Source organism: Talaromyces atroroseus (genome assembly GCF_001907595.1).
Source record: "Talaromyces atroroseus strain IBT 11181 chromosome Unknown scaffold_4, whole genome shotgun sequence".
NCBI lineage: Eukaryota > Fungi > Ascomycota > Eurotiomycetes > Eurotiales > Trichocomaceae > Talaromyces > Talaromyces atroroseus.
The window spans coordinates 391,301-409,056 of record NW_017971436.1 but is presented as its reverse complement, the minus strand read 5'-3'; the positions used below and the strand labels follow the sequence as shown (position 1 = coordinate 409,056).

The window sequence follows — 17,756 nt, the reverse complement described above, 5'->3', positions numbered from 1 at the left end:
TTCGGTCTCCGGAAAGGATCATATTGCGAACAGTCACCTTGCCATCCCTTTCACGCCACTCCCTGTTGTGTTGAGCGTCGATGTCGAAGGCGCTGTACGTAATCGTAGTGCATCTGGCATTGAGTACTGCGTCGTGTAAAATTCGCTCACGTCTGTAATGAAGACCGCTTGGTTTTGTGTCAGGCGATCATAGAAATGCTTCAAGTACATCTTTACCTTCCCCGTACCTGATGCCACAGCAATCTCAGGATTATGGCCGTGAAAATCAAAATGCCAATATGTCCGCGAGTGTTTCACTTCATCAAACAGGGTGGTCCCTGGGAGCGGGCACTCGCCCCATACAATGCTGGCCACACGCTCGGGGAACTGCGCGACGTAAGCATGGGAAATCATGCCTCTAATATCGTGACAACATGGATCTTCTCTGTGATTTGCATATGCTCGGTCACGAGCTTGAACAGGTCTGTGGCTAGCTCCTTCTTCGAGAAAGCTGAGACCGGTAACAAGGGATGAGACGAATACCCATGACCGCGATAGTCCGGCGCAACAATGTGATATCCTGCGATTGGATGGAACTTTGTAACCACAACACGCTGGCACCCGAAAAACGGGCTACTAGTAACTTGTATCTTATTAATACCAGGTCACGCAGTCGGGATGACTGTTGAGTGGAGATGACAATCGCCGCGAAATGGATTCCGAGGAATCGCTCTAAGAACTAGGGCTCCGGAAGGAGCGTGACCTAGCAGTGTTGTGCAGATTTGCCCAAATGTGAGTGATCGGAGTGTATACCAATATATGAAATAAATAGCCTGAGCCGGGACTTTAATTCACTCAATGAGCCTAACTATAAGTGCTCTCATAAAAGTGGTGGCTGCTAAAAAAGGAAAAGGGAATATGGTACATAAAAATACATATGTACGCGAGCTCATTCGTACATAGACTGAGCAAGCGTCTGCACTGTGCCAATCGCACCCTCCATGTTCCCCTTGTTGAACAAGAAAAGGCCCTGGAGAGCAGCAGTGCTGACCGTCTTGGACACGTCCGCTTTGTGCCCATTCTCGTCCTCAATAAGCCCATATTGAGCGAGTCGATCCAAAAATCTAGCCTTGTAAATGCCGTTGGCATCAAACTCCCCGTAGAACCGATCCCATAGAGCAGCGACTTGGTATCGCGTCGCCTCCCCGAGTCGGACTGTCATGTCAACACGGCCAGGGCGAACCAGTGCTTCATCCAGCCGGTCCATGTGGTTGGTGGTGAGGAATACAATGCGCTCCTCAGCGCTTGCTACACCATCGAGAGCGTTCAACAACCCGGAGAATGTTACATTGGCACCCCGGTATCCGTCTTCATCTGTCTGAACCCGGCGATTAGAGAAAGCAGCATCGACGTCTTCAAGTAAAACCAAAGTCCGATTCGGGATGATCGTCAAAAGATGATTGAGGCGATCGTCTGTAAGACCACGCTCGCTAAGGTTTAATATTGCAATATCGTAATCAAGCTCGCCAGCCAGTGCCTGAATAAACGAGCTTTTGCCGCTGCCGGGAGGACCATGGAGGAGATAGCCTCTGCGATAGGGGATCCCGCGATCATAGTACCAGCGGCCGCTATCAAGGAAATCCTTCACGTCTTCGACAATTCTTTCTTTAATACCCTCATCTAGGATCACCGACTCCAGTGGACGCTTTCGCCGTGGATGGCCAAACTGTTGCCACTCCGCACCCCAGCTGTTGTATATCCGTGTTTTCCCCTCATGAGACCTCGCAGCCACCGCATGTGCCTCGGTAAACATGTCTTCAAATATATGACGGTGCGCGTATAATGTAGTTAACGTAACCGTTTCCCATGGTCGGCCGGACTGGAGGTCCCTAGATGAAGACTCCCGCACTCGATTGACGAAAACAAACGCATTCTTATACCGCAGCACATGCCGTCCTGGACCAGGTATTAATGTAAATTGTGTATGAATGGCGCCATTCGCATGCTCGACTTTTTGTGTCTGAATCGAAAGCTGCCGCATTGACGGAGTGAATTTTCGAAGCAAAGTCTCTATAATCCCCACTTTCTCACCCCCGGTGGCTGCGACCGACCGAGCGCCATTGAGCTGCGATTGCTGATAAATGGTCATCCAGTGTAGAAACCACGGGTATGAGTCGTCCTTAACGTTGATCTCCACGTCGACGAGCATGCGCCGCCGGATCAAAGCAGCGCCATGCTTGAGGCCTCGTTGAGCAAGGGCCGCTACGGTGCCTAGACCAGCTAGACCGAACCCCTAATATAAGATCGCAAGTAGGGTTAGTAATGATTGATTCAAGAGATAGATAGAAGCCGTGCTTACCGCTGTGAAGAAGGGATTGCTTAACAACTGCGACAAAATCCCACCGTCATCTCCGCCTGGTCGCCGAAGTCCTTGCAGAGCTCCGGCCTTTTGCTGAAGGATCAATTCCGCAGGAGATGAAGACCCCAAAACCCTGGTTGGCTCTTCTGTGTCCATTCCAGAGGCTTGGTGATCGCTGCCATGAAAGACACCTAATAGAGTGGAAGAGATGGTTGATTCAATCTGTCTTTCTTGCGAACTGCGGCCCTTTTTTGCTTTTGCTTTTCTGTTCGGGAGCTTAGCGGGGAGTGGCCAATAGGAATTTAGGATCTTATCAGATTAGATCAAGGAGTGCCCACCAATCAGATGCGGGCCTCGGTTGTTCAGGGCTGAATCGAATATTTTGCTGCTACGTGACTTATAAGCATGATATCAGAGATGATTACTTTTGTTTCGCTGGATTTGGGTCAAAAAAAGTCTTCCTATGTATCAGGCATTATTGTGTAACCTTACTATTTTTTTTTTTTTTTGATTATATAAGATCTGAAGCGCATCTCGCTCCTATGAATTGAATTTGATGAACAGATTATAATCGAGAAGAAGGAATCTCCAACCCTACTAATGCAGCTAAATCATTCAATAGGAAAACACAATAGAAGCAGCGTATCTCAGGAGCTTAGACCAAGCCTTGAGACGAGATGCAAGTTCCAGGCAGACAACTGCCAGCAGTGGCACAGAGATTATTGAATGCCTCTTGTGCAACACTCAAAGAAGGCTAAGCAACAAGCGTATTGAGACTAGCAACTACAACAGGGAAAAGTGCTGGTGATTGCTACTTTCCCAAACCATTTCAATTTCAGTGGATGTCCAAATCAGGACAGTAAAACAAGTAACTAGGCTAATCATTTACGCCCAGTGTTAAGCCAAAGAGAACGTCGTCATGCCGTTGACGAATAGCCTGGGCCTACCGCGTTTGTCCGCAGTATCATTTCTCCAGAGGGGCACTCATAGTCTTTCCATAGAATTTTGTCTTTTCTCCACACAACGCTCCTAAGACATTTCTTCTTTATCCTTCATTGCAAAACGTCATGGACTAGGAAGAACCTTGACCAAGTGATCTGCATGAAGACTTTCTTGCCAAAACTCGGACAATCTGTCAAGGTGCCTGCGCAGATGCTGACATCGTCTCCAGACACTGAATCTTACCTGCCCCTCGTTTGCAACGTTTCTTGTCTCGTGTGCTGCTAGTCGTGTATTCGACAGACTGTCTCGAAACAAAACCCAAGCTAGTGACCTTTTAATCTATGACCGTTAATCTAGCCTGCCAACCATGGGCCTGAGAAAAAGCTATGTCGGTCACAGCTCTTCCTCACTCCCTATGCCTACGACATATCACCAGCCAAAAGCCTTGGGTATTCAGGTGGTCAGATCGAATAAACCACACTACCAACACACCCCCGACATCGACTTCAACAAGCAAGCAGACTACTTCAGTGACCGTGTATCTGTTGGCTCATCCCTCAGTGATGACATGGCTGATGAAGAAGAAATAATCGTCCATCTTAACGAGAGAGCGTTGGCTGAAATTCCCAAGCCCCTCCAGAATGTCATGCGAGAGATCCAGGCAGAGCGATATGAAAGACTGAAGAAAGAAAACCCAAACCTACGAGTCATGGCAGCCGACTACTGGATCAGACCCGTTGAGCGAGTCCACAGAAAGACCATCTACAACCGTGCGCCTACCCCGTTGTACTTTGCATTGCCGTCGTCTACCAACAAGCGCAACGAAAGAGCCAACGGTGCATCTAGAGCAAACCCAACCATTCAAAGCCTCGGGCCTGGGCACTGCTACAGATGGGCTGCTCATCCTGCCGCTGACGGCGATTCTCTGCACGCACAGCAACGCCAAAAGACATCAAACCCTCGCTATCAGAACCACAGTGCCCAGCATCTTCACAGCCATCCCCATCCTACGAAAGAATTTCGAGTCATCAGCGGCTACCGCCAACCTGTACCGGCGAATCTCGTGGTCAACCAAAAGCTTAGAAAGCACAAGAACGCACGCCCTTCTGGTCTCAAGTCCTTGTCGGTCAAGCCCGTCGCATCCAACTTGCGTGCCAGCCTCAAGAGAAGCCTTTCGCGTCTGAACAAATGGATGAAGAATGAAATTTGAGAAATGTACAGGAACCGCCAATTATGGCCTGCATTGGAGAGAGAGAGAGAGAGAGAGTTAGTAGACAGACTGGTCGTATGTCTGGCACATCATTGAAATTTGCGTAATTAATTGTGATCCCTGAGCAGCGTCGATAGTAACGTGTATTGAAAGTAGATGCAGTCAGGGTTCGTCTCCTCCGCGGGAACGGCGAGGGAGCTGGCGCTAGTACCAATGAAGCATAGCGCCAGCTGCCCGGCGGGAAGCAGCAAAGCAATCCCACTTTAATAATGGAAATTTGATTTGATAGCTCAAGCAAGTATCGTGACTCTGCGTAGGAGCATAACCATCTCTTCTGTTGTTCTTCTGCGCGTTCTCGCGTCCCATAATCCATCCCTAGATCTTCTGTCCGCGGGTCGAAGGGCCTGCCCACAGTCAACATGCAGGCGCCAGTCGTTGTCATGAGTATGCTTCAACCCCCCGCTTCTGGACTCCTGAAGATGCTTGACAAAACATCAACTAACAATGCCTGCAAGACACCCAGCAGGGGGACCGCCAGGTCGGTCGGCAAGCCCAGCTGTCTAATATCACTGCTGCTAAGACGTACGATGAGTCCTTCTCCGCAAGCCAGTTCTGCCCTGCATGCACTCTCTAAACTGATTACTTAGCGTCGCCGATATCATTCGATCATGTCTTGGCCCCAAGGCCATGTTAAAGATGCTCTTAGATCCTATGGGAGGCATCGTGCTTACGAACGACGGACATGCGATTCTCCGAGAAATTGAGGTTGCCCACCCGGCTGCAAAGAGCATGATTGAACTTAGCCGCACACAAGACGAGGAAGTTGGAGATGGAACAACAACGGTTATCATCCTAGGTATAAGCCTTTGCACTCAACTGCGTTGATCCTCAATCTGACGGTTTTTTATAGCCGGTGAAATGCTCGCACAAGCTCTTCCCCAGCTCGAACGAAACATCCACCCGGTTCAGATCATATCTGCTTTTAAGCGAGCCCTCAACGATGCGCTTCAGATTGTCGAAGATATCTCTATTCCGGTCGATATCAACAACGACAAGGCCATGTATACCCTTATACAGTCATCGATCGGCACAAAGTTTGTCTCGAGATGGTCAGAACTTATGTGTAGCCTTGCCCTGAGGGCTGTCCGTACCGTATCGTTTGAAGCCGGCGGCGGAAAGCGAGAGGTCGACATCAAGCGTTACGCCCGTGTTGAGAAGATCCCTGGTGGAGAGATCGAGGATAGTACGGTGATTGACGGAGTGATGGTCAACAAAGACATTACGCATCCGAAAATGCGAAGGCGAATCGAGAACCCACGAATCATCCTTCTTGATTGCCCACTTGAGTACAAAAAGGGAGAGTCGCAAACAAACATTGAAGTTACCAAGGAGGATGACTGGAACCGGATATTGGAAATTGAGGAAGAGCAGGTGAAACATATGTGCGATGCTATTTTGGCCTTGAAGCCGGATGTTGTTATCACTGAGAAGGGTGTTTCCGGTAAGTCAATTACCCTATTAACTTTACCTATACGGTATCATGGCTAATTCTGCAAAGATCTTGCCCAGCATTTCTTAGTCAAGAACAACGTGACGGCGCTCCGCCGCGTGAGGAAGACAGACAACAACCGTATTGCACGTGCCACAGGAGCAACCATTGTCAATCGTGTTGATGATCTTCAAGAGTCCGATGTGGGAACTCGATGCGGCCTGTTCGAGATCGAAAAGATTGGCGACGAGTATTTCACGTTCATGCGAAAATGCCAAGACCCCAAAGCTTGCACAGTTCTTTTGCGTGGCCCGTCCAAGGATATTCTGAACGAGATTGAGCGGAATCTTCAGGACGCTATGGCTGTGGCCCGAAATGTCATTTTCCACCCTCGTCTGTCTCCCGGAGGTGGTGCTACCGAGATGGCTGTTTCTGTCAAACTTCACCAGTTGGCGAAGTCTGTTGAAGGTGTCCAGCAATGGCCATACAAGGCCGTTGCAGATGCAATGGAAGTCATTCCGCGAACTCTGATTGAAAACGGAGGTCAGAGTCCTATCCGTGTGCTTACCAGTTTGCGTGCCAAGCACGTAGAGGGACTTACTAGCTGGGGTATCGACGGTGATAAGGGTGTCATTGTCGACATGAAAGAGTACGGTGTTTGGGAGCCAGAGGCTATCAAACTGCAGAGCATCAAGACTGCCGTCGAGGTAAGTGGCTGTTCAATGTTGCCCGCTATATGTTCTTTTTTTCTTGTCTAACACAAAATTATAGTCTGCATGCCTACTTCTTCGTGTTGACGACATTTGCAGCGCCAAATCCGCCCAACAGGCGGGCGGCAATGTCGGTGGTGGTGGTGAGGAATAAAACTTATATAATGCTGGGAATGAAGACAGAAAAGAAAAAATATGAAAGCAAGATAGAGCCCTTAAATTATGTTACATGACCTCCATTATTGAAAAGTTGTACAAATACATATTCTAATTAAGGACGAAAAGAGCAATTACTACCATTTCGAAAGGTCCCTTCATACTCAATCGTCATCATGGATTATCACTCCTTGTTCTTCATGGCTCTGTTGTTCTCCCCCATTCTCGAGATCCGCTCCAGTATTATTATTATCCCTTTGACGCGGAGAAAGAGGAGCTAGAGGAGGAGCCTTGTTCTTCCTCGCACCCTCCCCATCTTCGCCATTTTTATCCTTATTGCCGTCGCCTTCCACGTCCATAGCCGTAGACTTATTCTTCGCCGCTGCCGCCTTGCGCTTTTCGCGTTTCCTCCTATTCTTATTCGTCTTCTCTTCGTCCTTTCGTTGTGTCTCTGCTCGTTTCTTCTCAAATTCTTCATTCGATTTTTCCCGCTTCGATTCCTCGTCCATCAGACGCAAGCGCTCGTATTCTCGCCGCCGACTGGCCTTGTAGACGTGGAACTCGCCCGAGCCCGCACCGGCGGACGAACCCTGCACATTGGCGACGATCTCCGGAGGAGACGCGAGAGAATCTAGCGTTCGCGGTTTGGATATTGGGGGCAGGCGAATCTCCTTGGAGGGGTCTTTGAAGAGCACGTTGATCTGGTTCGCTTGTTCCGAGACCGGGGTGAGTTGTCGGCGCTTCGTCGGTCGCTTGCTCCGCGGATCTGCGCTTGTGGGAATCGACTCTTTACCTGGCTCGGACATTGTTGGTGGTGGTGGTGGTGGTGGTGGTGGTGGTTTTTCTTGTTGTTTTGCGACGTGGATGGGACGGTGAGCTCCGCGGGCTGCGACTTTTTCTCTCTCTCTTTCCGCTATGGAATGGGCGCCTCGATATATCTATACCACGTCGTTTTCTTTCTTTCTATCTGTTGTTGAATCAAAGTCCATCATACTTTGTATCATGACAGTTCGAGGAGAACCACTCATATGCGAGGTTGGACGGACAAACAAGCTGACGTAACTGAGGAAGGATTTAAATTACGGATATACGTATCGTATCGTATCCTATTACGCTCTCCTTTTCAAGGTTCTCCGAAGCATATTCACTCTCATACATACATATAAAGGCACTCGGCCATTACGCTTTGTATACTACATGGCATTTTCTTGTGTCGATCGAAGGTGGTATTAGACGTGCGAGCGACATGTTCGTGGCTTTGGCGAGAAGACAGCAATCAAGGAAATCAAACAACGTAGGTGGGCATTGAAAGAACATAAGGCAAAAGAAAAAAAGAAAAAAGAAAAAGTACGGTCTATTCCGTAAGAGATAAAACGATGCCTGAAACAAGCAAACAGCAAATCAGACGGCGTCGCGTTCATTATTTGATATCTTGTCGAGCGGACTCCTGCCTGAGGCGCTCACTTTGCTTGCCCATCAACAGGCGCTCCTGCCCCAATCTCTCATTCTCTCTCTCTTTCTCCCCCTCCTCTCTCTCTCTCTATTGATGAATCAACTGGACGCCTTCTTCTCACATAACCATCGTAAAGAAACGTTCTCCGGGCCGTCCACAGCGTATTCTGTCGCTGTAGTATTGCTCTATCTTCTCTCCTGCCGTCGCTCGCGTGGCCTCGCGTCATGGGCAGTTATCGCATTGGTACGCCTGGGCGCTTTGATTCGAATATGAATATGCCCCTCATTCTATATGCCATGTCTATGTCCTCGCGATCCAGTTCTTCTGCCTAGATATGTTGTTTTCTCGATTTTGAAATTGTTCTGAAATTACCTCGGACAGTTTACATGTTTCTTCGCACTGCTTTCTTCTTGATATCGAACGCAATGGCTAGCTAACCCGACTGCGTGCAGAGGAATCCCCCAATAAGCGGGCTGGCTGCTCTGTCAAGGCCTGCAAAGACAACAAAGTCAAAATCCAGAAGGGCGAAATCCGCCTTGGAGTCTGGATTGAAACGGATCGTTTTCAGAGCTGGTCTTGGCGTCATTGGTACTTATATCGCGTCTTCGTCCACTTCATTTTTCTTCTTCTAATATCTGTTCTACAGGGGTTGTCTCACACCAAAAGTCATCGCAAACATTCGAAATGCTCTTGATGAAGGGGGTGTACTAAACTTTGACTTGCTCGATGGCTTCGAGGAGCTGCCTGCCCAAATGCAGGACAAAGTCAGGAAGGCTATTGAAGATGGCGAGGTAGCTGAGGCCGACAGAACTGTTGTAAGTGATTTTGACATGTATGTGAATATCATCCGCTGATTTTTGCCTATTAGGCTCCTGGAGAAACTGCTGGCGAGGTAAGTCGTTTCCATGCCCAATTAGATGCGTTGTGGAGCATGCTTAAACGTGAAATGTATAGGATGTTCCAAATGGGGACGATAAGACTGCTGAGAAGCCTAAGGCTGAAACTAAAACGAAAGCCAAAACCAAGAAGCGGTCTCGCGCAGATAGCGAGGAAGCCGAACAGGGCCCCAGCAAGAAGACCAATGGAACAGCCGCAGCAAAAGAAAAGAACCAGGAGGAGAAACCAGCCAAGCGCACCAAAGTTCGCAAGGCTGCTGCTGAAGAGCCTGTCAAGGAGCCCGAAGAGCCAGTGAGAAAGACCAGAGGACGCAAGAAGAAGGCAGAACCCGCCGAGGACGAGGGCGATGCAGCAGGTCTTGAAAAGCAGGCGGAGGCCAGCCCACCAATTAAGAAAGCTCGTGGCAAGAAAACTGCTGCCAATGGCGACAAACCTAAGCGCGGTCGTCCTAAGAGGGCCGTTAGCGATGATGAATGAGCAGCACCTCTACTGCGTGGAGCCGTGCTCTCTCGATCTCCATGTAAAGTATTTGGATGTGGGAATCTCTCGCCATATCCAAACTGATGCCGTGTCCATTTATTCTGGTTTTCGATGATTTGTATTCTTAATATGTGAAAGGGGGTTTGTAACAAGCGTATTCATTTATACCAATGACATGGGCATATCACAGTCAGATACCTAGGCTACGTACACCTTTGTAACTTATTCTTCCGTTGTCCATGTTGCTACAACCGGATGAGGGAATTTTGGACCAGTGCATGGTCTTCGGCAGGTTTGTACTGTAGTCGTTCACACTGCTAGTCGAACCTCTTCGAAAATAATTAATAATCTAGCAAATATCCTATCCATACATAGAGAGACCAAGCATAATACGGTTGAGCATTTACTACTTAGTCACATACAATAATGTTTGGTCTCGGTGGAAGTTGCCCTAGCATCGGCCAAATTCGACCTCGGGGCAAAATGGGAGCTCTTTGAATCGGTCAATTTTGACAGCTACGCTATAGTATGTGAGGAAGTAGACTATATAAAGCCTCGATGATATCCTGCTGATCTGGACTTGAGAGAATAACAAACACTCGAGCAAACAGACATCTCAAAAACCTATCTCATTGACACCTTATTCTCTTCTGAAAAGAAACACTGAAAAATCATGAACAAGACAATTGCTCTCATCAGCGGCGCCAACCAAGGCATTGGTCTAGCAACAGCAGGCCGTCTAGCCCGCGAGCACGATTTCCACGTTATCATGGGCTCTCGCAATGCCGACAACGGCACAAAAGCAGCGCAACAACTGCAATCCGAGGGCCTCTCAGTTGAAAGCGTGCAACTAGACATCTCCTCCGACGAGTCAATCACCCATGCAGCCGAGTACATCACGCAGAAATACGGCAGACTAGACGTGCTCATCAACAATGCCGCAATTCTCATCGACGGGCCCAAAGGCAACAAGGTCATCCCTAACATCACCACTCGCCAGCTCTTCGACCTCACTCTGTCCACCAACGTCACCGGGCCGGCGTGTTTGACCGAGGCCATGACTCCGCTTCTACGCAAAGCAAAGCAGCGTCCTTGCATCGTCTTCGTTTCGTCGCGTATGGGCTCGTTGGCTGAGAGTCTCAATCCCGATACCCCGTTTTATAAGTCCGACTATAAGTCGTATGATGCGAGCAAGGCTGGGGTCAATGTGTTGACTGCCAATTATGCGCGTATCCTGGGCGCAGATATGAGGGCGCGTGTTAATTCTGTTTGTCCTGGTCTTATCAAAACGAATCTCATCGGCTATATGGAGGCTGGGGACACGCCGGATCGTGGTGCCCAGCGTATTATCGAGATGGTTACTTTGGCTGAGGATGATGAGACAACGGGAACATTCTCGGATCGTTGGGGAAAGATAGATTGGTAGTTTCTTCTCTCTTTGCGTTACTGTGTTGTCTTCTTTTTTTCTTTTCTTTTCTTTTAGATATGTGACCCTTCGAGAAATCAAGAGGAAGAGAGAAATGTCAATATTAGCTCATATACACAGCAACATTTAATAGAACACCCAGATTATCAATTCCTGCATTCCATACTTCCAATTCCTTTGCTTTAATTAGTTTTTCTGCAGGGGGACATCTATGAGCGTCGACCAAATCACCAAAAACCTGAAGGGAGGTAGCAGTTTGAGCGTTTCTGGCCTTGATGTATTCCCTTCTCCAGTCCTCTTCAGTCTGTGCTTCCCACTCGGTCTTGGTGCAAGGCAATGGCACGTCTCGAGTGACCTCGGCGACTCTACAGCGAGTTCCGGTGCGGATGTGATATACTAGACTCAACGAGAACCAGACCCATGCTATTCTGTTGTTTATTTAGCATATTTGCTTATAATTGTGATCTAAATAAAGGACAGAGATGTACCGTTTTATTGATTCGTCAAATATCCACTCTCTCCATTTCCGGTGAGGGTCATTAGTCTCTGGAAGAGGCTTTTCGCCGAGTTGCTCCAGGGAATAAGAACAGATAATCTTTTTGTCATGTTGTTAGTTTACGTTCCTTTTTCTTTGTGAACGGAGATGAGGACGAACCTCGTGAGCTCTTATCAGCGCAAGATCTTGTTCGGCTTTGAACTGCACTGTGTCTATAGCACGCATGATCAAGTACACTAGTGACGCTTGCAGTGCACTAAACATTTCATATACGTTCATTGTATGACGCTGTTATCACATTTTCTTATTAGCAGCGCCTCTTCAGCTCAATATAAAGAGAGTCGAGGGCAGGGAAGTAAAAATCACCTGTTCTACTATATCTCGAACCTCAGCCATTATAGTTGCCCAGACAAAGGGCCGCGTATCATCCGTGCGGGCAACGAACAACTGTGCGATACCCATGCAATTGGTCAATACTCGAGGCAGTGTATCCAGCCCGTCATATACATAGCAGCAGGGATGCACGAAGGGAGGAAAAGTTTCACGCCGTGTCATCATGAGCGGGTATGCACGGATCATGTCAATGAGCATGGTGGTGAAGATCTGGTGCACGGGTGTTATGATATTGTTTCGACTGAAATGAGCTACTGAGGTCAACGCTGGTGACATCGGTGGCTGTATTGGAAGTACAAAGTCACTGGCTTTTGCTGGGCTGAAGTCGGCAAAGAAAGCAAGATCCTCGTTGGGCGGTAGTAATGACATAAAACGGTCCATTTCTTTCGACGATGGGATGATTGCACTGGATTTTGCTGATTCAGGGGTTTCCAACGTTGTACCGAAGTCGTCATCGCCATGCTGCGTATATCCCGATTGACCCAAGTCGAGTGAACCATCAAGTCCAACGTTTTCAAAAATGTCCATTGAAGAGGGCAGTAGCAAGCCATTCGCACTGCTGCTATTCGAATCACTGACTACTGCAGAATCATGATCCCGGTTCATGGAATGTTCTGGTTGCCTTCGCTCGTACACACAAGCAACTCCCTTGCGCGTGCATTGATGGCAAGGGACCCGAAAGTTGCATTTGATTTTGGCCTGGTTACAGGCCCTACAAGACCGGGGCCGCGTGCGAGGCCGACTCTGGGACTTGCGACAGTAAGCTTGATGCCGGCGATGTTGTCGTTCTACAGTCAAGTCAGAATTCTCTCTGATGATCCATGATCCAGGAGTTGGCCCACCTTGCGTGAACAGCTTGCTGCATAGCGAGCACACATACACCGGAATGCTCTGGTGTGAGTCCATTCTATAAGCATTGGCTACTTGACGACGTATTACAACTTGTATGTATGAAGTTGTTGATTGATTGCTTGTTCAACTCCTAAGACGGCTGACAAAGATTTGTTCGCCACCGGCTAAATTGGCCGTAGTTTCCATACATTAATCAGCATAATTCAGTTAAACTAGTTAACTAGTTAATCAAAGAATCATCTTGGAAGAATATTGTTGTCTTCTGGAAAATGAGATATTGACAATCTATTTCACAAATTAAATTCCCACCGAAACATGTACCAGACGGAAAGATCACTCGAGGAATATACGACGGTAATCAGAGAATCAAGCCGGCCTTCCGGAACATCTCGAAACTCTCGAGCCATCCCTGCACCGGATCTTGATCGCTTTCGAATTTAGTCTCCTTCAGTCTGTCCAGGCTCATTTGTCGGTCAAAACTCAGCCAGTATCCAACACTGTCCAATTGGCGGCTGCCAAATCCCACCCCTTTACTGACTGCGTTCACGCGCCCATGCCGAGCAAAAACACTTCGATGCTCCGCGATATACTCTCCAGGTGTTAAAGATGTTGCGCTGGCCTGTGGACGCTCGCCAACTTTCAAAGTGTTGTCCTGAGCTGTCGAGGTCTCAGCCTCTCCTGTGCCCAAGAGACCGAACCATGCCGCCAGTTGTGGCCAGAGTTCACCGTACTTGCATGGCACCTCGCTGTCAGCGATGTTGAATAGCCGACCACCGCCGCAGGTCCCAGGATGCAGGGAGGCATATATCATGAAGCGTGCTATCCTTTGACTGGAAACCGGCGAAAACAAGGAGTTGGCGGAGCTAACATTGCCGGGGAAAGGTATTCCCACAGGCGTGGAGTTGAATTTCTGCGCACTAGGGCCGATGCCATGATTGTAAGCGTACAGGGACAGATACTGAGCCCAGTGCAGAGCCAAGCTGAACTGAGAGCCATTGGGAGTAAAGCCAATCTTGTTGGTGTTAGCAGTATGTTAACTCAATAAGAGAAGACTCACAATGGCATCCGGACAGACTTCACACCATGTCCAAGGCTTTCCTTCACTTTCTACATTGAGAATTCGACGGTATTCAGGATACACGACCGTCTTGGCGTAGTCAGGCGGGAGATTATTCACCATCTCCTCGCGTAATGGGGGAGTAAACGTGCCTCCGGGGGCATAGATACCGTATCCCTGTGATCAATCAGTACGGATTATTCCCCTGAATTCTTTGGATGATGTTTACTCGAGTTCCTCCGGCGAACGCCACAAATTGTAAGCTGGGACTTAGCACGTCATGGGCACGGATGACATTTAGGAACATCCGCCGATTGATTGCAACCTCTTCAAGATCATCATCGTTTGCGGCGAAGACTTGTATAGTTAGCTTCTACGGTTGATATCACACAGTGCTCTACCTGGTAAGTACTAGCATACCCAAGTAAAAGACATGAGTGACGGTCTCGATATCCTTCACCGCTAGCTTTAAGGCATTGGCCACGGTAGTCTCATTGTCGTGGCCAATATCAATCCCGGAGACGAGGCGCAGGTCTGGCCGTTGTGAGTCCAGCTCCGGCCAGAAAGCTTCAGACAAGTTCAACGAGCGATTTGTGACTGCAGTGACTTTGGAGAATGCGCCGGCATGAGGATAGGAGTGTAACAGCTGGTTGGCAATGGCCCAGCCGATCAAACCTGATGCGCCGTAGACAATAGCGTGATTCGATGATTCGGCCATTGTATGGATCTGACAGGACCTTAACCTGGAGCAATTAATTGCGCATTAAATATATCCATGATGCAGTTCGTACTTGGTATACTCACTATGAATCACGATTAGTCAGTCCATGGGTACGTTAGCTATCTATCCATTGTAGATTGGAAATTTCGGATGCGTGTAATTTACAGCACTTTTTTGCTGCGTGATATTGGGTTATTTTACCGCAGGTTACCCGGACTAGTAATTTACAATTACTTTGAAGGGAGGCAGTTGCCGGGACAACTGCTTCTGCATCGGGAAGGCGCCGGGCGGAAAAACACAGCAAGTTCAGCTGCTCGACTTCACATTCTAACATCCATCGGTTTCTAAGCATAGACTCATCACAATGCACTCATAAGCCCCTCGACTGGATTGAACTGAGCCCCCCACCAAAACCAAGGACATCTTATCGTCATGAACTCGGCGAAACAGTCGTCGAGCCAGACCTCATTGTTCCAGGTCTATCTCCGGCTGCGGCCTCCCATTACAAAAGAAGAAGCTGCACATGCTCATCGTGGCGAGCGGTATCTGAATGTTGAACCAGCTGAAGCTACAGAAGATCAGGATGGATCGCACGCCCAACCCCCGCGTCCTACGCATATCACCTTGCAGCCGCCGAACGATTCACGGAAGCGCGCAGTCGAGAAATTTGCTTTCACCAAAGTCTTTGAGGAGGATTCAAAGCAGCTCGAGATCTTTGAAAGTACAGGAATGCCTGCCCTAATTCAAGGCGTTCTGAAAGAAGGCCGGGATGGTTTGGTCGCGACGCTGGGCGTGACTGGTAGTGGAAAGGTGAGAGGCATATACCGCAATTTATCTTCGAAGAACAAAAACATGCTAACAGTCTGATAGAGTCATACTATCTTGGGCTCTAAAAATCAACGTGGGCTAACACAAATGTCCCTTGACGTCCTCTTCCGCTCTCTGTCCGATACCGTACGATCCGCAGACAATTTCGAAGACCCTACTCTACTCCCATCTCTAAGCGCAGCAGACTCATCTGAAGCTCAATTATTCTCTGCTCGCAATTTTATAGACAGCATATATGGTGACCCTAACGAGCGCGGACGCGCTTCCAGGGCTCAGACTCCCATGTCCAGAGCCCAAACTCCAATGCTCGTAAGGCTGCCTATTATCTGGATGCATAAGTTAGATTTATTGACAAGCTTCAAAAGGATTCTGGTTCGACACCCCTGATACCCCGCCGCCATTTGAATCAGCGCTTGAGTGCTATACCAACCCTTCCCGCTGTAACGCATTTGGCCACACCCGTTAATCCACAGTCTGAGCACGTGGTTGTTGTATCCATGTATGAAGTTTATAACGACCGTATATTCGATCTTCTCTCGCCATCACTGGTTCCCGGTCCCGGTGGAGTCATGACACGGCAGGGAGGGAACAGCCAGAAGGATCGGCGAAGACCTTTGCTATTCAAATCTACAGAAGGCTCACCAGACCGCAAAGTAGTTGCCGGTTTACGAAAAGTTGTGTGCAGCACTTATGAAGAAGCCATGATGGTTTTAGAAACTGGACTTAACGAACGTCGTATTGCCGGAACAGGAAGTAATAACGTTAGCTCTCGAAGCCATGGATTTTTCTGTCTCGAAGTGAAAAGGAAAGTCAGAGGCCGTCGATTTGGGGAGGTGACGTGGACTGGGAATACCTTGACTGTTGTTGATCTCGCTGGTATGTTTTTCCTTGCTCTTATCATAGAGGTTTATAGCTGACTTTAGTAGGTTCGGAGAGAGCTCGCAATGCTAAGACCGCCGGTGCGACGTTGGCCGAGGCCGGAAAGATTAATGAAAGTTTGATGTATCTTGGCCAGTGTTTACAGATGCAAAGTGCCTTCTCTGAGGGAAATAGGGTATTTGATTCTATCGCCATTTGATCACCGCTTCTGAGCTGACAAGGAAAATGACAGACCGTGGTACCATACAGACAATGCAAGCTTACGGAGTTGCTTTTCTCAAACTCTTTCCCGTCTTCTAACTCCACGACTCACAACCGCCATCCTCAAAAAGCAATTATGATTGCAACTGCTGATCCATTAGGAGATTTTAATGCCACGTCTCAAATTTTGCGATACTCTGCTCTGGCTCGGGAGGTTACCGTTCCTCGGATACCATCTGTCACAAGCACGATTTTCTCTGGTACAAGCTCAACACAAAGTCGTCCTCCAACAGCAAATGGTCGTACCACACCTTATGCAGCTTCCACAGAAGATCTTCAGGAAGCTGCAAGGGAAATAGTGAGAATTACAGACGATTACGAGTCTCTAATTGTCAAGCTAGCGGAGGAAGAGATTGCTCGCCAAGAGTTAGAACTGAAACTTCGAGCATCTGAGGAAAAATGCCTCATGATCGAACAAGACGTGCGCGAGGAATGTTGGGCCGAAATGGATGAGAAAATGGAAGAAGAACGAAAACGATGGCAAGAGGCCATGGATCGACAGGTAGGGGGGAGCATTCTTCGTTTTCTGTTTTGTTCACTAGGGAAATCACTAATAACAGTTTCAGGCTGGCCGGCATGAAGAGCACCTTGACAATAAATTGGAGCTTGCCTCTCGCGGTATAACAAGTAGGTCATGGATTAAGTTCTGGTCTTTCAGGATATCAAACTAATGAAAACCCAAAGTCTATGAAGACCCCGAGCCAACAGCCGATGAACGGGTTAAAGAGCTGGAACGTGAGAATGACCTTCTTCGAAGCAAATTAGCCGCTCTAGAACGTCAACTCAATGTCCAGTCTTCTCCTACTCGCAAAGCCAGATCTCGCACCACTGCCATTCGTGACAGTGACATGGACATGGACAACAGTATCCTCAGTAGCGATAGCAGCGACCTCGAAAACATGTTTCAGAGAGTGAACGCCTTCAAAGTTGCCGAAACTTACAAATCTCCATCAAAACCCAAGCCCGTTACGACTTCTGCTGCAAGTGCCAAGAAACCGCGAAGAGTGACAGCAAGAAAGAGAGATTTGGGTCCCGAGGAGGATTTATAATTATATAACTTATATTGTTTTCGTTTTGCTTTTCTGTTACATGCACCTTTCTACAGAATTTCCTTTTGCTCTCTGCGTGCTTGTTGATTTGGACTGGGCTCAGATGGAAATTCTCTCAT

General features: G+C 48.3%; 8 protein-coding genes across 8 annotated transcripts; 5 read left to right on the top strand and 3 right to left on the bottom strand.

Annotated features, from left to right (window-relative positions):
* Positions 1 to 928: 928 nt before the first annotated feature.
* On the bottom strand, positions 929 to 2,494 carry UA08_04025 (Mitochondrial chaperone BCS1; the record flags this gene model as incomplete). Its single annotated transcript, XM_020266820.1, has 2 exons — positions 929 to 2,272; positions 2,339 to 2,494. 2 exons carry the CDS (start codon positions 2,492 to 2,494, stop codon positions 929 to 931), a joined length of 1,500 nt encoding a protein of 499 aa, XP_020120792.1.
* Positions 2,495 to 3,647: 1,153 nt separating this feature from the next.
* Positions 3,648 to 4,490, top strand: UA08_04024 (hypothetical protein; the record flags this gene model as incomplete). Its single annotated transcript, XM_020266819.1, has 1 exon — positions 3,648 to 4,490. The coding sequence occupies one exon, from the start codon at positions 3,648 to 3,650 to the stop codon at positions 4,488 to 4,490; it is 843 nt and encodes a 280-aa protein (XP_020120785.1).
* Positions 4,491 to 4,909: 419 nt separating this feature from the next.
* On the top strand, positions 4,910 to 6,843 carry UA08_04023 (T-complex protein 1 subunit gamma; the record flags this gene model as incomplete). Its single annotated transcript, XM_020266818.1, has 5 exons — positions 4,910 to 5,028; positions 5,138 to 5,346; positions 5,401 to 5,991; positions 6,049 to 6,686; positions 6,751 to 6,843. 5 exons carry the CDS (start codon positions 4,910 to 4,912, stop codon positions 6,841 to 6,843), a joined length of 1,650 nt encoding a protein of 549 aa, XP_020120786.1.
* Positions 6,844 to 7,009: 166 nt separating this feature from the next.
* On the bottom strand, positions 7,010 to 7,651 carry UA08_04022 (hypothetical protein; the record flags this gene model as incomplete). Its single annotated transcript, XM_020266817.1, has 1 exon — positions 7,010 to 7,651. The coding sequence occupies one exon, from the start codon at positions 7,649 to 7,651 to the stop codon at positions 7,010 to 7,012; it is 642 nt and encodes a 213-aa protein (XP_020120787.1).
* Positions 7,652 to 8,522: 871 nt separating this feature from the next.
* On the top strand, positions 8,523 to 9,672 carry UA08_04021 (hypothetical protein; the record flags this gene model as incomplete). Its single annotated transcript, XM_020266816.1, has 5 exons — positions 8,523 to 8,541; positions 8,751 to 8,886; positions 8,945 to 9,113; positions 9,167 to 9,190; positions 9,253 to 9,672. 5 exons carry the CDS (start codon positions 8,523 to 8,525, stop codon positions 9,670 to 9,672), a joined length of 768 nt encoding a protein of 255 aa, XP_020120788.1.
* A 676-nt stretch (positions 9,673 to 10,348) lies between these two features.
* UA08_04020 (hypothetical protein) lies at positions 10,349 to 11,501 on the top strand (the record flags this gene model as incomplete). Its single annotated transcript, XM_020266815.1, has 2 exons — positions 10,349 to 11,097; positions 11,303 to 11,501. The coding sequence occupies 2 exons, from the start codon at positions 10,349 to 10,351 to the stop codon at positions 11,499 to 11,501; spliced, it is 948 nt and encodes a 315-aa protein (XP_020120501.1).
* A 1,699-nt stretch (positions 11,502 to 13,200) lies between these two features.
* On the bottom strand, positions 13,201 to 14,617 carry UA08_04019 (hypothetical protein; the record flags this gene model as incomplete). Its single annotated transcript, XM_020266814.1, has 4 exons — positions 13,201 to 13,854; positions 13,900 to 14,076; positions 14,129 to 14,256; positions 14,320 to 14,617. 4 exons carry the CDS (start codon positions 14,615 to 14,617, stop codon positions 13,201 to 13,203), a joined length of 1,257 nt encoding a protein of 418 aa, XP_020120500.1.
* Positions 14,618 to 15,052: 435 nt separating this feature from the next.
* On the top strand, positions 15,053 to 17,637 carry UA08_04018 (hypothetical protein; the record flags this gene model as incomplete). Its single annotated transcript, XM_020266812.1, has 7 exons — positions 15,053 to 15,430; positions 15,491 to 15,757; positions 15,814 to 16,324; positions 16,375 to 16,502; positions 16,587 to 17,090; positions 17,155 to 17,215; positions 17,273 to 17,637. 7 exons carry the CDS (start codon positions 15,053 to 15,055, stop codon positions 17,635 to 17,637), a joined length of 2,214 nt encoding a protein of 737 aa, XP_020120468.1.
* Between the last annotated feature and the right edge of the window lie 119 nt (positions 17,638 to 17,756).